We start from the raw sequence: 19,213 nt of genomic DNA, 5'->3' as shown, positions 1-19,213 counted from the left end.
ACAAACTGCATCCAGATATGGGTGGCTAGATTGGATTTGCTCTGGAAGAATGAAGATAGACCATGCCTGGAACAAACAGCTGACAAGTCCAAGGAGTTAATGCACTTAATTCTAGGACCTTAAAAGAAGCAGCTGAGATTGTATAAACATTTCATTTTCTAAAATTCCTTAGATTCTGGAAAGGTCACATCAGACTGGAAATAGAGAATGCAAAGTCAGTAATAACAAGGGATAACATATGTTGAGAGTTCTAATTTACTAACAGGCTAAGATCGGAATTGAAATGCATCTTGATTTGTCTCTATCTCTGGGCTAGAATATCAGTGTTCAAGTCTCACCTGCTAGAGGTGTGCCACAACATGTCCAAATGGATTGCTACTTTTTTTGTAAATCCTCTATTCAAGAGGATACTCCAAAAATAAGACATTACAGGCTAGTTGGTCCACATTTATTAAAATGGAAATGCTAGAATCTATTAAGGACATTATAGCAGAGACTTAGAAACTCTGTGGATGTGGTGCTTTTAGATTTTCAGAAGGCATTTAATAACATCCCACAACAAAAGGTAACTACCTAGAAAAAGAGCTCATTATATAGGCAGTATTGTATTCAAATGGATAAAGGATTGGTTAGCTAAAAGAAAAGATAGAAAAGGCATACTTTTTTTTGAGTTGGCAAGATTAACAAGTGCATCATTGTTGGAGCCTCAAATAGTTACATTCTACATCAACAGGTGGATGAAAGGGCTGTATGTAAGATTGGTAAATTTGCTGATGACATAGAAAGGAAGGCAAGTTGTGAAGTGAATATTGGAAATAAATAGGTGAAGGGAGTGGGCAAATATTTAGCAGATGGACTATAATGTGGGAAAGGATTCACACTTACAATTTATATTGGTTTAGAGTTTGCAACAGCTTCACTATTATTTCTATCAATACTCACTGAAGGAATGAACCAGACAATATTTTTCCAACCATCCAGTTATTAATTTCTTAATCCTGTCTTTCTTTCCTCATTTGTCTTTCTGTATATTGTCAGTGAATTAAATGTTCCAAACACATGTTTGGTTAGTCACTGATTCTAATTTTTAATCTGAATGGTAAAAGTAGATAAACAACTGTTTGCCCTATACACGTAGGTCCCAGGTCACCTATAGAGGAAGTGCCAGACTCCTTTAGGTCCCTAATAATCACATGTACTAGTGCCCAAAGTCTGCAATAAGTATTAAGCAAGTCTAAGTATTATGGATTATTCATTTCTGCTGACTGCAAAATCCAAACCAATTGATATCCTGTGCAAATGATGGTATTATGGTCAAATAAACACCTTAATCTGAAATCTGTTAAAACATGATGTACAATGTAACCTCTCAGTTTGGAGAGATTTCTCCTTTGTATAAATTAAAATTGTTTAATTTCAGGATATCAAAGAACCACAGTTTATAAAACCATCTAAAAAGCTCAGATGTAGATTTGTTCCATATGTTTTCTTCTCTTGCAATGGCATTAAAAGTAGATAATGTGATTCTGGATTCGGTGCTAGGACCACTAGTTCAGAAATAACACTTGCATTTATTGAGGAATTAATTTACAATCAGAATGTGAAGTCATCCCATTTCAATTTTAAAAATGCTTTTCCCAATGCATAAAACACATGATGGAAATACTTGGAATTCTGTAGGGGAGATTTTGGGCACCAGCAGATGTTTTCATAATACTGGTGTGTAGAAGTAAATTGATTAAATGGAAAAACAGAAGTAAGAAGGATGGTTGCTAGGGGAAAAGTTTCCATCCCATGAACCAAAAGGGTGAGCAAGTAGTAGTCTAGGTGCTCTCTGATCTTAAATTATATTCATCTGGCAAGAAAATATAAACAGGGCCTCCCAGCTGCATCTGTTATGGGATGTTTAGCACACCTATGGGCAATACCTGCTACTGCATTTGCTGCCCTAATGGATTAGGGGAAGTGGAGGAATCACATATAATTTATTTTTTAGGATAATGTCATTCAGCTTCTAATCTGAAATTCTTAACGTACTGAAAAAGTAGATGGTAACATGCTAGGTAGTGATGCAGAAGTCTACCCATAGAATATCTTGATATAGTTGAACTGACAACTGCCTGTTAAATTGTCAGGATGAAAGTTTGTTGCAAGGGTCATTTTGTGATTCAGGCACCAGAAGTTAGTTTATAATCTGCCTGGGCTATTCAGAGCCTGTTTGTTTATGTACTAGATAATCGTTATCTGTCAAGATAGGAGGTCTTCAGTTCTAGATTTACTGTTCATGTTATACTTCTCGGTGTGATAAGTGGTCACATGTGTTGTATAGATGCCCCATGGAAAAGGAAATTGAGTACAGTATATCATTGATAGCAAATCTGACATCACTCAGTTAATGTTTCTGTCCCTGACTATACCTCTAAATGGAGGAGCTCCTTGATTAAAAAATCAGTGATAACAGACTGACGGTTCTGTGGATGGCACTTGTAGTTTTCTAATAACTTCTCCACTTTCCCATTATAAACATCATTGACTACCAAAGAATATATCGAAAATGCACTTTTGGCGTAACTGAACCCTAACAATACAGCTATGTAAACCATCTGCAGATTATCTGGATCATGAAATCCACCCCAGTATTAAGGACAGAGAACAGAAACTGTTGCTGCATTGAAGCAGCTGAAAAGAATCTCCCACTAGGAAAGTGAGTGAACACTGAAGAAAATGCAGAAATGTCTGTAGATAGAAGGTGGATGACCTGTGGTATGAAAACATATTCCAGATAATTTGATAATGCTCCTCCTTGAATGGTATCCCAAAAAGCCAAATTTACATGAATTTAATGGTGCTCAAAACCATCCAGAAGAATGCCATCCTGATGAACACATGCATTCTTTCATCTTGGTCATCCCTCCTTAAACAGAAAAGGAGAATGTCTCTTCTCCTGTTGAATACCTTTATCATTCCTAGATAGTCCTGAACTGTAAATTACAACACATTGCTCTCAGCTGAAAAGGACTACCATTGCAGAGAAGAGATGATGGTGAACCCCCCAGCCACTGGGAAGGAAATCCCAGCCTTGATTTGCAGCTCCAAGGAGGTGTCACCACCTCTTTAATGAAGGCTCTAAAGGCATTTCTCCTCATGCATTAACATCAGCACATGCTGATAATGTGAGAAGAGCATCTCAGGGGAGTACCTTTTTAAAAAGAAACCTTATTCTCCGCTCAATACACAAGAAATTCCATTTACAACTGCCTGCTCAGCACATCTTGCTGAGGTTTAACAGATATGGGAGTGCAACTACCATCCTCATAACTATGGGAAGCAATGTCATCATTTAGGCAATTTTTTGCAAGGTTTGTGAAGGTTTGTAGCTCAGGTTGAGGTTTAGGGTGTAGGTTTGTTCGCTGAGCTGTAGGCTTGATATTCAGACGTTTCATTATCTGGCTAGGTAACATCATCAGTGACGACCTCCAAGTGAAGCAAAGCTGTTGTATCCTGCTTTCTATTTATATCTTTCTCCTGGATGGGGTTCCTGGGGTTTGTGGTGATGTCATTTCCTGTTCGTTTTCTGAGGGGTTGATAGATGGCATCTAGATCTATGTGTTTGTTTATGGCGTTGTGGTTGGAGTGCCAGGCCTCTAGGAATTCTCCGGCATGTCTTTGCTTAGTCTGTCCCAGGATAGATGTGTTGTCCCAGTCGAAATGGGACATACATCAAAGAAGTTTCAGAAATGACAGCCAGGCTAATAAGATCCCTTGGAATCCTAGTAGCACACAAACCCACCAACACTCTCAAACAAAAACTAACAAACTTAAAAGACCCAGTACAACCCATGGACAACACCAACATCATCTACAAAATTCCATGCAAGGACTGCCACAAACACTACCTAGGACAAACAGGAAGAAAGTTAGCCACCAGGATACACGAACACCAGCTAGCCACAAAAAGACACGACCCTCTCTCCCTCGTAGCCCTACACACGGATGAAAAAACCCACCACAGGCTAAGCAAAGACATGCCAGACTCCATAAACAAACACATAGATCTAGATGCCATCTATCAACCCCTCAAAAAACGAACAGGAAATGACATCACCACAAACCCCAGGAACCCCATTCAGGAGAAAGATATAAATAGAAAGCAGGAGACAACAGCTTCGCTTCACTTGGAGGTCGCCACTGATGATGTTACCTAGCCAGATAATGAAACGTCTGGATATCAAACCTACAGCTCAGTGAGCAAACGTGCATCCTAAATTTAGGCAATGTCATAATTTACCTCTTTGTGGTCAACGGAAGCCTCCAAATGTCTCCAGAAACTCAGCATTAGCTTCAAACAATGTGACTGTGGATATTTTAAAATCAACCTGTTCAGCGATGTTATGACAGGGGGACTTGAAACCCGGTCTCATAACTCAGAGATAAAATCAGTACCACTGTACCACAAGAGCCCTCAACTAACTTTGCTGTGCATGATTAAGTCAAAATGACTTCAGATGGTGAGTCTTTAAATAACCTTGGTCAATCCTATTTCTGAATGCTTGTCTCAGGAGTGGCCTCTGACAACATCCCAGCTTTAGTGCTGAAGACTTACCACAAGAAACAATCTGGCTTGTAACAGACCCAGTTTAATCTCAGCCATCAGTAAAGTAATGGAGGGTGTCATTGATAGTGCTATTAAGCAGTATTTAACTAGCAAAACATGGTAAGGAATGCCCAGTTTGATTTTTGGTAGGGCACTCAGATCCTGAAAGGATTACAGTCTTCGTCTAAACATGAACAAAAGTGCTGAATTCCAGGAGAAATACACGATGAATGCAGCAGTCCTTGACATCAAGACAGGATTTGCCAGTATGTGGCTTATGGCATATGGGCATTAATGGCTAGACTAGCATTTATTGCCCATCCCTTCTGATTTGCTGGGCTCACATCATTGAAAATCATATTGTGGAAATTCTCATCCTGTTTGTTCTTCCATTGTCCATCAACATTCACAACTATGTTGATATGTCAGGAATGCAGACTCTGACCTGTTGGTTTGTGGAGCCACTTAGCCTGTCTATTGGATGCTGCTTGGCATGTAACTAGTTCTGTGATATATCTTCACCAGGTTGCTTGGTGCTGCTCCTTTCATGCCTTCCTGCTCACTTTTTTGAATCAGAATTGATACTTTGGCTTTTGCTTGTCATGGTAGAGCAGGGGATATGCTGGGTTTTGGGATTACAGATTGTGATTGAACACAATTATGGCTGACAGTGGTTCACGGATATCTGCTTTGAATTGCAAAACTATGTGAATTTTCCAAATTTAGCATGCTAATGCTACATTAAATGATTGACAATATTCTCAGTGGTGTCCAGAATGGGACAATAGGGGACAAATGGTGCAAACATAGCAGCAATTCAGTAAAAATGGTAAAACAGCAAAAATTAATGGTTTTTTACTCGAATGCATGTAGTATTTAGAATAAACTGATTAATAGCACAAAGAGAGGTAAATGGATATGATCTTGTAGCCTTTATAGACATGGTTACAAAGGAGATCAAAACAGGGGGTAAAATATTCAGGGGTATATGACTTTTTAAAAAGGGCAGGTATGAAGGAAAGGTGTTGGGGCAGCTTTGTTAATATTGGATGTAATAATTGATAGCAAGAAACGATTTTGGACTAGATGACTCTATGACTCTATGAGATGGTTTAGAATCCATGTGGATGGAGATAAGAAATAGCAAGAGCAAAAAGACACTGGTAGGAGTCATGTATAAGGGACTCTAACAGTAACTGTAGGGTCGGACACGTTACATCTGACCATGGCTGAATGTAACAAAATGGCCTCTTGTGGGGTTTGTTTCAAACTGACATGAGATGGTCAAAGAAATTGTAGCTGATGCAGCATTTATAGAGCTCAAATCATGGACTTCACTGACAAACAACAAAATGCCTCTGAGTCTTAGTAAGATAGAGCTAGAATGCAGACAGTAAGGCTCTGATAAGGCAGCTCAGATGAAAACCATCTGATTTTAAATGTCCTATTTGATTATGAAGTGGAAAGGGAAAGCTTGACCTACCTTAAATGAGGCATTTTAAATAATTATAATTACATTTTAGAGTAGACACATATATTCATACAATAATAGTAGTTTAAATGTATTAGACATTGGTAAATTTAATTAGACTTCTGTTGGCAGTCAGCCTTGGATGCAGATACTAGTATCGATATACACCCTTGGAGAAACCTTTATTCCATCAGGAAGGTTAGAACAAAATCTAGTAAGAGTACCAAGAGACAAAGGGGGGCTGAAAAAATTGGGAAATACAGTCACCATGACCTTGAGAAAATAAATAATAGCCGTTTTCTAACAAACAGCCTAAAGTACAAGGGAAGATTGGCAGAGAAAAATGATAAGAGAAGGGAGAGGAAGAGGCCATGTCCCCATGAACCTTAAAGCATCTAAATAAGCTTTATTTAAAAAATGATTTGCTAAAGCTGTAAAAGTGATAAATTTCATTTGGATTTGAATAGTAAAGACAGTTAGTATGAAAAGTGTTTAAAGGAATGATAATAAATCCATTCTAGTATCAAACATCTGTTTTAGAACATTTTGCAGGATACAAACAGAAGAAGTTGTAAATGGCAGCTGCTCAGAGAAACTGTGTTTGAATTTTTAAAGTTGGGTAAGAGGGAAGCTGCTTCTAAAATTGTCAACTTTGTCACAAGATTGTAATATAAGGTGTAACTTTATAAATAACATTATATTAGAGTTAATGTTACAAACTTTTATAACAATTGATCAAAATTAACATCCTTTTCTAATCTTCTGAACTAAGGTTACCCAGAATTATAAATTGCGAACAGAATTTAAAAAGTCATTAGTAATAAGCAAATATATGTCCCAGGCAGATGTCTGGGAAGGAACAAATCAACTAGTGTTTAAAATGTAGTCAATACAATATATTGTAAGAGCCCAAGGAGTCTGGCAATGATGGAAGGACCTAGGGTTGACCAAAAAGCTGTCCATGAGTGAACGTGTATTCACAGGATTCAATGTTTAGGCCAGAGAAGACGTGGCAAGCACTGATGTCAATATTGTACATAACCATTGTAACACGATATGTATAAATATCTTATACTTTATTGGAAAAATCCTAGAGACTTCTTCCACACTATAATAAACAAGGAGCTCAGAATAAAGATCAGTTTTTGCTTCTGTATACGGGACTCAAACCACTCTTTAAGATCCCTCTCCAACACAACAAACCTGAAATGAACGTTTGTTTGGTGACTTTAATCGTCATGTAGATTGGGCAAGTTAAATTGGCAGAGGTAGCCTTTCCTTGCATTGGCAAAGGAAGAATTCAATGGTGTTCCAGACAGTTTCTTAGAACAATGTAGATCAAGTTATTTTGGACCTAGTGATGTGCAAGGAGGCAGGTTTAATAGAGATTTCAGAGTCAAAGATCCAACTAAACAAAATAAGGGTAATTATAAAGGAATAATGGTGGAGTTAGCTGGAGTTGAATGGAAAGAAGCTTAGTAGCAAAGATAGTTGAAGAAAATAGGTCTTGGCCCATAAAGATATATTCCACTAAGAAAGAAGGATTTGAGGAAAGGAATAAGCCAACCATGGAAGTCAAAGATAGCAACCAATTGAAAGTAAAAAAAAATGCAATGCATCAAAGATTAATGGTAAGCTCGAGGATTGAGAGTTTTAAAACCAAAAAAAGATGAGCAAAAAAACGGAAGAAAACAAACATTGAGAGTAAATTTTCAAGTAATACCAAGACAGTCAGCAAGAACTTCATATATATCAAAAAGAGGCTCAAATGAACATAGATCCTTAGATAATGAGGGAAAGAAAATAATAATGGGGAACCAAGAACTGGCAGAGGAATTTAATAAATATTTTGCATCAACCTTCACAGGAAAAGATACTAATAATATTCCAACAATACAAAATCAAATGGGAAAAAACAAAGGTGTGGTGGGGGGAATAAATAGAACATATACCATTCGTGAAATTAATGAGGCTGAAGGCTGTTAAGCTGTCTGGATCTGATGGGATGCATTCTAGGATATTAATAAGTAACAGTAGCAGAGATGATGGATGCACTGGTTGTAGTCAACCAAGAATATTCAGATTCTGGAAAAATGACAGTTTTTCAATCCTCCAACAGCTTTATTAAAAAGATGAAAAACAGGTAAAAGGCTAAATATCTGTAATTGGGGAATATTAGAGTCTGTGATAAAATAATCTAATGTTACAGCATTTATTAATACGTAATATAACCAAGCAGAGTCAGCATGGCTTCAAACAAAAAGGGGGTGGGGGGCAATAATGCCCATTCTTTGAGAAATTAACAAGCAGAATTAATAAGCAACAAGCAGGGTAGCAGTGGGTATATTTGGATTTCTAGAAAGCGTTTGATAGTATATTAACATGGATGGAGAACTGGCTGACTAACAGAAGACAAAGAGATGCAATAATAGGGGACATTTTCAGGCTAGTAGACTGTAACTATTGGAGAACCACAGGGAATCAATGCTGGGGCCTTGATTACTTATAATATAAATAAATGATTTGGATGAAGGAAGTCAAAATACTATATAACCAAATTAAGGATTTAAAAAAAAGGTGGGAAGGCAATTTATGAGGACAATAGAGTCTACAAAGAGATGTAGGCAGATTAAACAAGTGGACAAAAACTTGTCAGATGAATATAACATGGGAAAATGTGAGGTTATGCACTTTTGACAGGAAGAATGGAAGAGCTGTATATTGTAAAAGGTTGCAGCATAGAGGGAATTTGAAGTCCTTATGCATAAACCTCAACATGTAAGCACAGAAAGTCAGCAAGTAATAGGGATGGCAAATGGAATGTTGTCTGGTATTTCAAAGCAATTGGAGTATTTTAAAAAAAGGATGAAAAATCTGTACAAGGCACTGGTTAAACCACAACTGGAATTTTGAACAATTTGTGACTTTATCCAAAGAAAGATGTACTGGCTTATGCCCGTAACGTCGATTCTCCTGCTCCTTGGATGCTGCCTGACCTGCTGCACTTTTCCAGCAACACATTTTTCAGCTCTGATCTCCAGCATCTGCAGTCCTCACTTTCTCCTAGTTGACATTAGAGATAGTCTAAAGAAGATTCACCATGTTGAACACAGGTACAGAGGTACTGCTTTACGAGTTTGAGTTGGATTTATCATTGTAAATGTACCGAGATACAGTGAAAAATGTTGTTTTGCATACTATACAGGCAGATTGCACTATACAAAGTATTTCAGGGTAGCAGAACAGAGTGCAGAATACAATGTTATAGCAGCAGAAAAGATGCACAGAGAGAGAGAGAGATCAACATCAACATTTGAGAAGTCCATTCAAAAGTCTGATAATGGGGGAAGAAGCTGTTCTTGAATCTGTTCTTATGTGAATTCAAATATTATGAAAGGGTGAGTAAGTTGTATTGTACTCATTGAAGTTAAGAAGAATGAGGAGTCCTTAATGAAATGCACAAAAATTCTTAGCAAGCTTGACAGGGTAGATGCAGAGAGGTTGTTTCCCTTTTTGGAAGATCTAGTACTAGAGGGCATAATCTCAGAGTAAGGAATTGCCCAGTTAGGATAGAGATGAGGAGAAATTTCATCTCAGTGGGTAGTGAATTCGTTATTGTGGAGGGCTAAATATCATGGGTCATTTACTATGTTAAAGGCCAAGAGACAGATTTGTAATCTGTAAGTGAATTAAGAGTTATGGAGAATAAATAGGCAAGTGGAGTTAATGATTCAAATCAGCCATGATCTTATTGAATGTTACAGCAGACCCAATGAGTTGAATGCTGAAAATGTGTTGCTGGAAAAGTGCAGCAGGTCAGGCAGCATCCAAGGAGCAGGAGAATCGATGTTTCGGGCATGAGCCCTTCTTCATTCCTGAAGAAGGGCTCATATCCGAAACGTCAATTCTCCTGCTCCTTGGATGCTGCCTGACCTGCGCTTTTCCAGCAACACATTTTCAGCTCTGATCTCCAGCATCTGCAGTTCTCACTTTCTCCCAATGAGTTGAATGACTAACTCCTGCTCCTGTGCCTTTAGGTCGACTGTGAAGTCAGATTACATCACCAAAAGGACTGTGGTGATCACTTGTACTGATAAGGTCTGTCATCAAAGGACACATCTGCAACAGGTAGCTTGGTGAGATTGAGGTCAAAGAGATATTTACCTTCTGTTGGTTCCCTCACCACCTGACACAGACCCACTTAACAAAAACAACCTTTAGGGTGTAGTGAACTTGGTCAGTAGTTATGCTTCTGAGTTATTCTTCTTGATGGACATTGAAATCTTCCAACTGGAGTCCCTCAGTGCTTCCTTAAGGTGATATTTCAAAATGAAGATGATTCATCAACTATATGGTGAGGCCTTCAGAATACTAAGACCAACATCAGATCAGATTCTGCTACTGAACAACATTTAAATAATTCAGACTGTGCCAAAAAAAAAATCAGAATACAAAACCAATCTGAGACCATTAGCTGGACTTACAGTGTGATACATTTGTGGTCACTAGAAGCTACATATATCATCAAACAGGACCCTGCATTAGGCAGAACAAATTTGTATATACACTGCATCTTTTGATTGGAGGTTTGGAGGGTGGGAGGTGGGTGTAGCAAGGAGAAATGGGGGTAGCACAAAGAAATGCTGTCATGGATCTCTCAATTCTGTTACATTCCCATGGCAATTCCCAAACAAATTACAGTCAATAGCATAGTTTGTGAATTAAGATTGACAGTTAACTGTTTCTGCTGCATCACCGCGCCAAAAATGGCCCTCCCAATTAGCCCCTCACTTTGTTTAAATTAATGTTATTTATTCAAATCTGGTTTCTTTCATCTTAATTCTGATGAGTGTAAGATGAAAAGCTTCAACTTCTTTACTCTTTTTAAGTGTTTAAGTTATACACGACCAAGCAAATATTTAAATAAAAACAATTAAATAATAGCCAAGTGATGTACAGTACTATAATGTGGTGAACACCCAAGTAATCCATTGTAATCATACCTGTGTTAACTGTCTGCTGCTTAACAAATATCAATTTAGGAGGTGATGAGCAAGAACCCAACCTTTAAACAGGCAAGGGAGGAAATTACCTGGGCATTTTACTCCAGAAGGCATTTACATCTCTAGGTATGGTAATATAGATTTGGCCTAGAACCAAAGCCAGGAGGATGAGAATATAGGCATTGCAGATCTGGGAGTCTATAAGGTTGAAACAGTCTTAGCCCCTGCATGAGGAGAAAGTGAGAACTGCAGATGCTGGAGATCAGAGTTGAGAGTGTGGTGCTAGAAAAGCACAGCAGGTTAGGCAGCATCAGAGAAGCAGGAGAATTGACATTTCGGGCAAGAATCCTTCATCAGAAATGAGGCCGCTCTTGCCTGTAAGTTTGATTCTCCTGCTCCTCGGATGCTGCCTGACCTGCTGTGCTTTTCTAGCACCACACCTCGAATCTTAACGCCTGCATTGTCCAGCAGATTCAACTTTAGTCAGCTTGTGTAGACAAGACTAGCAACTGAAGGGAAGAGATGTAAACTGACCACAGTTCAACAATCCAGGGATATTCAAGGTTTTTTGTGGGAGATGGAAAAAAAGTTAACTTGATGCAATAATGAAGGACAGTATAGTTAAACAGACAGACATTGTTCTTTGCAGCAGAACACACAAGTCCCAAAAGGCAATGTTGCTTGTCCATTACCAGGATTATGAAGATCTCCTCAAGCCTGGAATTGAACTTGGAACAGGAGGGGAAGAATCTGCCTTTCATGGTCCACATTGGAACCAACAACATATGAGAGGACCAAGAAAGACTTTCTGCTGAGGGGTGTATGAGTAACAAGGGACAAAATTAAAAGTTAATCTCTGGAATGCCTAAATAGTGTTTACATATTTACTATCCATTCTTGATATTCTTACAACGCATTAACGATTGACATCAGCTTATGTCTTGGTCATCCATGATCAGCTACTTCAGATAGGCAGAGGACAAGCCAGCATCATCAACAGTAACTGGTTCATGTAATGGTGAGTATGCAGGAAGTTGCCAGTGGCACCTTGTCTTTGCAAATATGCAAATACACTTGCACAATTTGGTCGAAACTATAAATGTAATTTTTCTCTAATAAGAATTGCACGAATCATTTGAAACTGTATTTAATAGGTCAATATCCACTTATTGTTTTCATGAGCAGCTTTACTATGACCATACAGAAATGAAAGAATTATAACATGACATAGATGAAGGCATGCATTTCCAAATAAGGGAGAAAAAGATCAGTACTTACATGGCATTTTGTAAAATAGTCTTTCTCCAGCACCATCATTGACCTGTAAATGTTTACTATCAAGAGACCAGTCAATGTGTGTAATAAAACTTGATGATTTGCTGCATTCTCCAACTTTCTTGTATCGTTGTGAAACTGCGTAGATGTCAACCAGACCATCATTTGAACCTACAGCAAGGTAAGATCCATCTGGAGAATATTTCATTTCATGAATTACCTCCTTTCGGTCTTTAATGTGGACCACTTCCGTCATATCTCTGTGAACGTGATAAAAAGTAGCACAGTTTTCCCAATTGATAGACACAGTATCATTGTTGTGCTAAAATAAAGATCCTCAAATATTTTATCCATACTGTGAGAGTGGATATTAGTCAAAATGACATTATAAATCTCTTGAAGAAAAAGAAGTCAGCATTGTTTTTTGCTTCTGAATACAAGGAAGGAAACATACTGCTGCTGTTTTGCAATCTTTAAAGTATTTGAAATGAAAAATGAATTTTATTTACCATTTAATCAAGGCAGAGAAAATTTGAGCACACAAAGTACAGCATTTAGCTTTCCGAAAAGATTCAGGAAATGTGGGCTTGTGCTAAGGCCCATATTGAGCAGTTCCGGAAATTTCTTAACTGAAGCTGGATATACAAAATTGCTCTTTGGAATAAGGCTAATTTTTAAAACAATTTTAAATGAGGTTACCTCTGTGTCATGGAGTTTAATTGAAGTTTACAGACCAGATGTGTTTGGTTAAAATGCTGAGGGACTTGTTTGAAGCTCAGAAAATTTAACCTTGGTTACATGATGAATCAAGGAAGAGGATGAGCTTCTCATGACTGGGAAGTTAAGCCACAGCTAAGTCAAATCCTATGTGATATGAGAAGAGAATTCTCTCTGATATTTCAGTACTGAATGGGATGCTGTTGGGATTAGTGGGATAGCATTTTTAGTTTTGAAACAGGATTTCTTTTAAACTATTTTAACTACATTTCTTTTGTGTGATTAACTATTGTGGTGAAATTCCAATCTGAAGCATTGAGTGTGTGCTGTTCAGTAAAAGACCACCACCTTGTTAAAGCCAAAATGTAGTCTATCAAGCCAGCTCTTATTCTAAGATCTCACTTGTCCAGCAACATCAGTTGGGATCAAAACAACTAAATCTAGAATCTCAGAAAATTCCTGCAATACCACTTCATTAAAAATGATTTTGTCTACATTTTTAATGAGAACCACTATAGAAACTTGTCAGACTGCAAGCTTCCTGGCAAATATAGTGTTTCAGCACCTTGGGTCCCCTGGACATTTTGTCTTATTTCATTCTTCATGCCTTATACTGTCAGTCAGTCTTGTACCACTCCTGAAACTTCAGATATCCTCTGTGCTCTGTCTAATTATCTTCCTCATCCAGTTTTGGCCCTGGTTCTGCACTATGAACCGATGTGGCCCTTTGTTTATTTTTCCTTTTTGTTCAATCCATGCTCTACCTAGTTGGCTCAAATACACATCTGCCCTATCTTTGATAGTCTTTTAGTTCATATACAAGTTGAAACATTTTATTGTTCACTTTTCTGAGTGGATACTCAAATTGTTTCTCTCCATGTTACAGTATTTCAGCTTTGTGCTGCTTGAAATTATTGGAATGTAGGTCAGATGAACTGGAATAGGTTTCTTTTAAATTCAACATTTAAACAGGTTATCCATGCTTAATTTAAGTATATCAAGCTGAAGAAAAAATGCATAAAGTATATTTAATTTCTAACTTACTCCTTGAATAAAGACACTGAATTTTCAAAGCCCAAGGAAAATAAGTAGGGCTAAACTTTACCAAAGGAAACTGAGAAATTTCACGGAAGGCTTCTTTTCATGAACTCTTGTGTTCTCATGAAATAATCTGCTCTCACCTTATTATGTATGCACCACACCTCTTATGGCACTCCACTCAAGCTATCTTGTAATCACCAATGGCAGAAGTACTAGCCAATCAGGGTTCTTCTGGGATTGCTTAGCTGCCAATTGCTGCTAGTCATGAACAACTTCTCACAGTACATATAATGGGAGGGAATCGAAAAAGAACAGTATCTGAAGGCATATAATTGGCATATGTGATACTTCATTAGAAACAAAATATTATTTGTAAGTGCACTGCTACCTTACATCATCTGTCAGCAACTGCAGCTACAAGAATGAAGCTACACCCAGATATAACACCATACCATTTAATAATCTCATCTCAGGGAGTGCTACTCTTGCCCCAATGCCAAGTCTAATATCTTGTCATTATTCAGTGTGGGATTCTTCACATGTTGGAAAGTCTTCAAAAAGTGGTAAAATGTCAACTTGTATTGAACAGCATGAAAAGCAAAAAAAACTTGGAGCATAAACAAGCAGTCCCTTCAAGAAGCAACAAATTTACAGTCAAGGAATGATCACTACAGCTAGTTCAGATCCTTTGGATGTAATGTTAACTAAATCCCATCTTCCTTGTCAAGCCCAATGCTACAAGGTTCTATCGCAACGAAGGAGGTGATGTTCCTCCTGTTCAATGTCTTCTGTCTTCCCTCTCAGGATATTGCCGCCATTCTTCCAATGTCCATCACATTCACCCCTTGCCTGCTCCAATTGTTCATAGCAAAGCTCTCTCAGACTGATCCAAGAATCAGAATCTTATTTTCAAGAAGCCCATTGTCTATTTGACTATGGTCCTAGCAGAGAATGTTAAAAATCACACAACACCAGGTTATAATCCAACAGGTTTATTTTGAAGCACTAGCTTTTGGAGCACCGCTCCTTCATCAGTTGATTGTGGAGATTAAGATCAAGCTCACATGTTGGAAAGTCTTCAAAAAGTGGTAAAATGTCAACTTTATAGCCAAAGGAATCCAGTGTCATGGAGATGTGATACAGTAAACAATCTCAGATTAAAACTTTCATCCTTTCTAATAGGATATGCTGGTTTCTGTTCTTTGATATATAAATCCAAAGAACTTCTTTTAACTTACATTCTCAAGATAGCTCAGGTTTTTAAACAAGAGGTGTGAAGTCTGAGTGTATCCCAATGCTATGTCAGACTGACAAACCCTTTTTATAGTTTTACATGGTTTAACATGGATTCATGCAGTTTTTGAGCAAAGTAAAATGTAATTATGGGGTGAATTTGTTTTTGCAGAATTACATTTTATTTTGCTCATTTACTTCTGTGAGCATGATCTTAACCTCCACAACCACCTGATGAAGGAGCAGCGCTCCAAAAGCTACTGCTTCCAAATAAACCTGTTGGACTATAACCTGGTGTTGTGTGATTTTTAACATTCTCTGCTAGGACCATAGTCAAATAGACAATGGGCTTCCCAGTCCAACATCGGCACCTCCAAGTCCTAGCAGAAGAATGATCTGCATTGAATCTATACTTAGATTCAGACAGAGTGTTGCATCACTGAGGAAGCCACATTTTTAAATGGTAGCCCTGGTCTCCAAATAACCTCCTAATGAGACATCCAAAAATTAAAGTGAAACGGGAACCCAAGAATTCAAGGATATGGGCATCAAGTTTGCAGATGGTTTGGTGTAAATCAAACAGCTGCTATGCCCTTGATGGTGTCAATCTTCTTGAGTGTTGTTGTATCTGCACTCATCCAGTTTAATGGAGAGATTTTCATCACATTCATGATTTGTGCCTTGTATATGTGGACAGGCTTTGGGAAACAGGACTCCTAGCCTCTGACCTGCTCTAGTAGCCAATGTACTTACATGGATAGCCCAGTTCAGTATCTGGTCAATGGTAACACCCAGTATGTTGATAGCTGGGTATTCCTTGATGTTAATGGCATTGAATGCCATGGGCATTGGTTAATTTCTCTTGGATATGGTCGCTGCCTGGCAAGAATGTTAATTGCTACTTGTCAGCCCAAGTCCATTTATGTCCAGCTTTAGCTGCATTTGGACATGGATTATATCAATATCAGAGAAGTTGCAAACATCGTGTAGTCATCAGCTAACATCTACATTTCAGACTTTAAGCAAGAACAAGAGGTCTGCAGCACAGCAAAGGTCCTTTGCAAATAAAATCTGCACTGGCCAAAGACTAATTATTGTAGTCCAATTTTCCAGCACTTGCCCAAAGCCTTGTATGCCTTGGCGTCACATTGGAACATCTAAATACTAAACGTTTTTGTGAGGGTTTCTACCTTAGCACCCTTATAGTCAGCGAGTTCCAGATTCACACCACTCTGTGTGAGGAAGAACTCTTTCACACACCTTCTAAACCTCCTGCCCCTACTTTAAAGGTGTGCTCCCGGTCATTGATCCTTCCACCAAGTAGAAAGGTATCTTCCTGTTTATACATCTCAATCATGTCCCTCCCCTTCAGCCTCTGCCGCTCTAAGGAAAATAACACTAGTCTATCCGCGATCTTTTCATAACTAAAACTCTCCAGGCTAAGCAAATCCTGGTAAACCTCCTCTGTACTCTCTCCAGTGCAATCAAATCCCTCCTATATGTGGAATCCAGAACTGTACAATACTCCATGAAACATTAGTTAAGCTATAGCTAGATTTCCAGCATCACCTCCCTGTTCCTAAACTCTATGCCTCCCCAATAAAGACAAGTATTCCATATCCCTTCCTAACCACTTTAAGTAATTATCCCAAAACCATAAGGAACAGGTGGACATGCACATCAACGTCCGTCTGATCCTCAGTGTTTCTACCATTTATCATGTATTCCTTTGTCTGCCTTGTTCATCCTGCCCAGGTGCATCACATCACATTTATCTGAATTGAATTTCATTTCCCACTGATCAGGCATCTATATCCTTTTGTATTCTAAGGCTAACCTCCTATTTACCACACCACCAATTTTCATATCATCCACAGCATATTGATCAACTCTCCTACATTTAAGGAGAAAGTGAGGACTGCAGATGCTGGAGATCAGAGCTGAAAATGTGTTGCTGGAAAAGCACAGCAGGTCAGGCAGCATCCAAGGAGCAGGAGAATCGACGTTTCGGGCATGAGTTTGAAGAAGGGCTTTTCCAGCAACACATTTTCAGCTCTCCTACATTTAAGTCAAGATTATAGTGGTGCTGGAAATGCACTGCAGGTCAGGTAGCATCCGAGCGGCAGGTAAATCGATGTTTCAGGCAGGAGTCCTTCATCAGGAATGAGGCTGGAAGCCTCGGGGGTGCAGAGAGATAAATGGGAGGGGGTGGGGCTGGGGAGAAGGTAGCTGGGAGTGTAATAAGTGGATGGAGGAAGGGGTAAAGGTGATTGGTCGGAGAGGAGGGTGGAGCGGATAGGTGCGAAGGAAGATTGACAGGTGGGACAGGAAATGAGGATGGTGTTGAGCTGGAAGTTGGAACTTGGGCAAGGTGGGGGGAGGGGAAATGAGGAAACTGGTGAAGTCCACATTGATGCCCTGGGGTTGAAGGGTTCTGAGGCGGAAGATGAGGCGTTCTTCCTCCAGGTGTCAGGTGGTGAAGGAGTGGCAGTGAGGAGCCCCAAGACCTGTATGTCCTTGGCAGAGTGGAGGGGGAGTTGAAATGTTTGGCCACAGGACGGTGGGGTTGATTGGTGTGGGTGTCTAGGAGATGTTCCCTGAAGCACTTTGTGAGAAGGCGTCTAGACTCCCCAATGTAAAGGAGACCACATTGGGAGCAACGGATGCAATAAATGACATTTGTGGAAGTGCAGATGAAACTTTGATGAATGTGGAAGTCTCCTTTGAGGCCTTGAATGAGGTGATGTGGGAGGTGCAGATTTTGCAATTCCTGCGGTAGCAGGATAAGGTGCCAGGAGGGGAGGGTGGGTTGTTGGGGGGGCGTGGTCCTGACTAGGTAGTCACGGAGCGAATGGTTTTTGCAGTAAGCAGGTAAGGGTGGGGAGGGAAATACATCCCTGGTGGTGGGGTACATTCGTAGGTGATGCAAGTGTCAGAGGATGATGCGGTTTATGCAGAGGTTGGTGGGGTGGAAGATGCGGACCGGGGGGTGGGTTCTGTCTTTGTCTCCTACAGTTAAGTCTAACAGTAATGGCCTCAAGTGATCTCTGCAGAACCCCACTAGATACAGATGTTCAGTCAAAGAAAAATCAACTATTACCCTCTTCTTCATGTCACTCAGCCAATTCTGTATCCAATTAGTCAAACTTCCTTGGATCTCATTAGCTTCATTTTCAGTCTCCCATTAGAAACCTTAACAAATGTGTTGTTGAAATTCAAGTAAAATACACTACACTGATCTACACACCCAGTTACCACTATGAAAAATTCAATAAGGTTGGTCAGACCTGACCTCTCCCCTTAACAAAAGCATGCTGATGATTCATGATTAATCTCCAAGTGCAGATTAATTCTGTCCCTCTGAATTGCAATCAATAATTTCCCAACCACTAAAGGTAGTCTGTTCAGCCTGTAGTTTCCAGGTTTATCTCATGTTCCTTTCTTGAATAACAGAACCACAATAGATGTCCTCCATTCTTCTAGTGTCCGTTCTGTGGCCAGGGAGGTATTCAAAATTATTGATAACACTGCTACTATTTTCTCTCTTGCCTCAATCAACATCTTGGGATACACTTCATCTGGTCCTGGAGAGTTATGTACTTTTAAGCTTGCCAATCACTCAGAATCTTCACTCTCTGTGCTGATTTCTTTAATCATAACATAGCCCTTCTCCCTGAACTCTATACCCACGTCATCCCTCTCACTAGTGAGCACCGACGCAATGTATTCACTTAGAACTCTACCTACGTCCTTTGGCTTCAGGCATAAATGACCACTGTGATACTTAATGGGGTGAGGACACTACCCTCAGGAACTTTGGGACCTTGTGATGCAGTGGTAGTATCTCCACCTCTGAGCCAGGAAGCCCGGAATCAAGTC

General features: G+C 39.2%; 1 protein-coding gene across 2 annotated transcripts in view; it reads right to left on the bottom strand.

Moving 5' to 3' along the window:
* The window catches only part of eml6 (EMAP like 6), a 524,201-nt gene that overhangs the window by 366,704 nt on the left and 138,284 nt on the right, over positions 1–19,213 (bottom strand). For both annotated transcript variants that reach the window (XM_087991388.1, XM_043695965.2), the window contains exon 9: positions 12,347–12,603. In XM_087991388.1, the coding sequence (XP_087847514.1) occupies positions 12,347–12,603 (257 nt within the window). The remainder of the gene's footprint in view (positions 1–12,346; positions 12,604–19,213) is intronic.

Source organism: Chiloscyllium plagiosum, unplaced genomic scaffold, assembly GCF_037043375.1.
Source record: "Chiloscyllium plagiosum isolate Xiang-an unplaced genomic scaffold, Cpla_swu_hap1 HiC_scaffold_10, whole genome shotgun sequence".
Taxonomy (NCBI): domain Eukaryota; kingdom Metazoa; phylum Chordata; class Chondrichthyes; order Orectolobiformes; family Hemiscylliidae; genus Chiloscyllium; species Chiloscyllium plagiosum.
The sequence above is the reverse complement of the archived record's forward strand: the minus strand, read 5'-3'. Positions and strand labels throughout refer to the sequence as shown.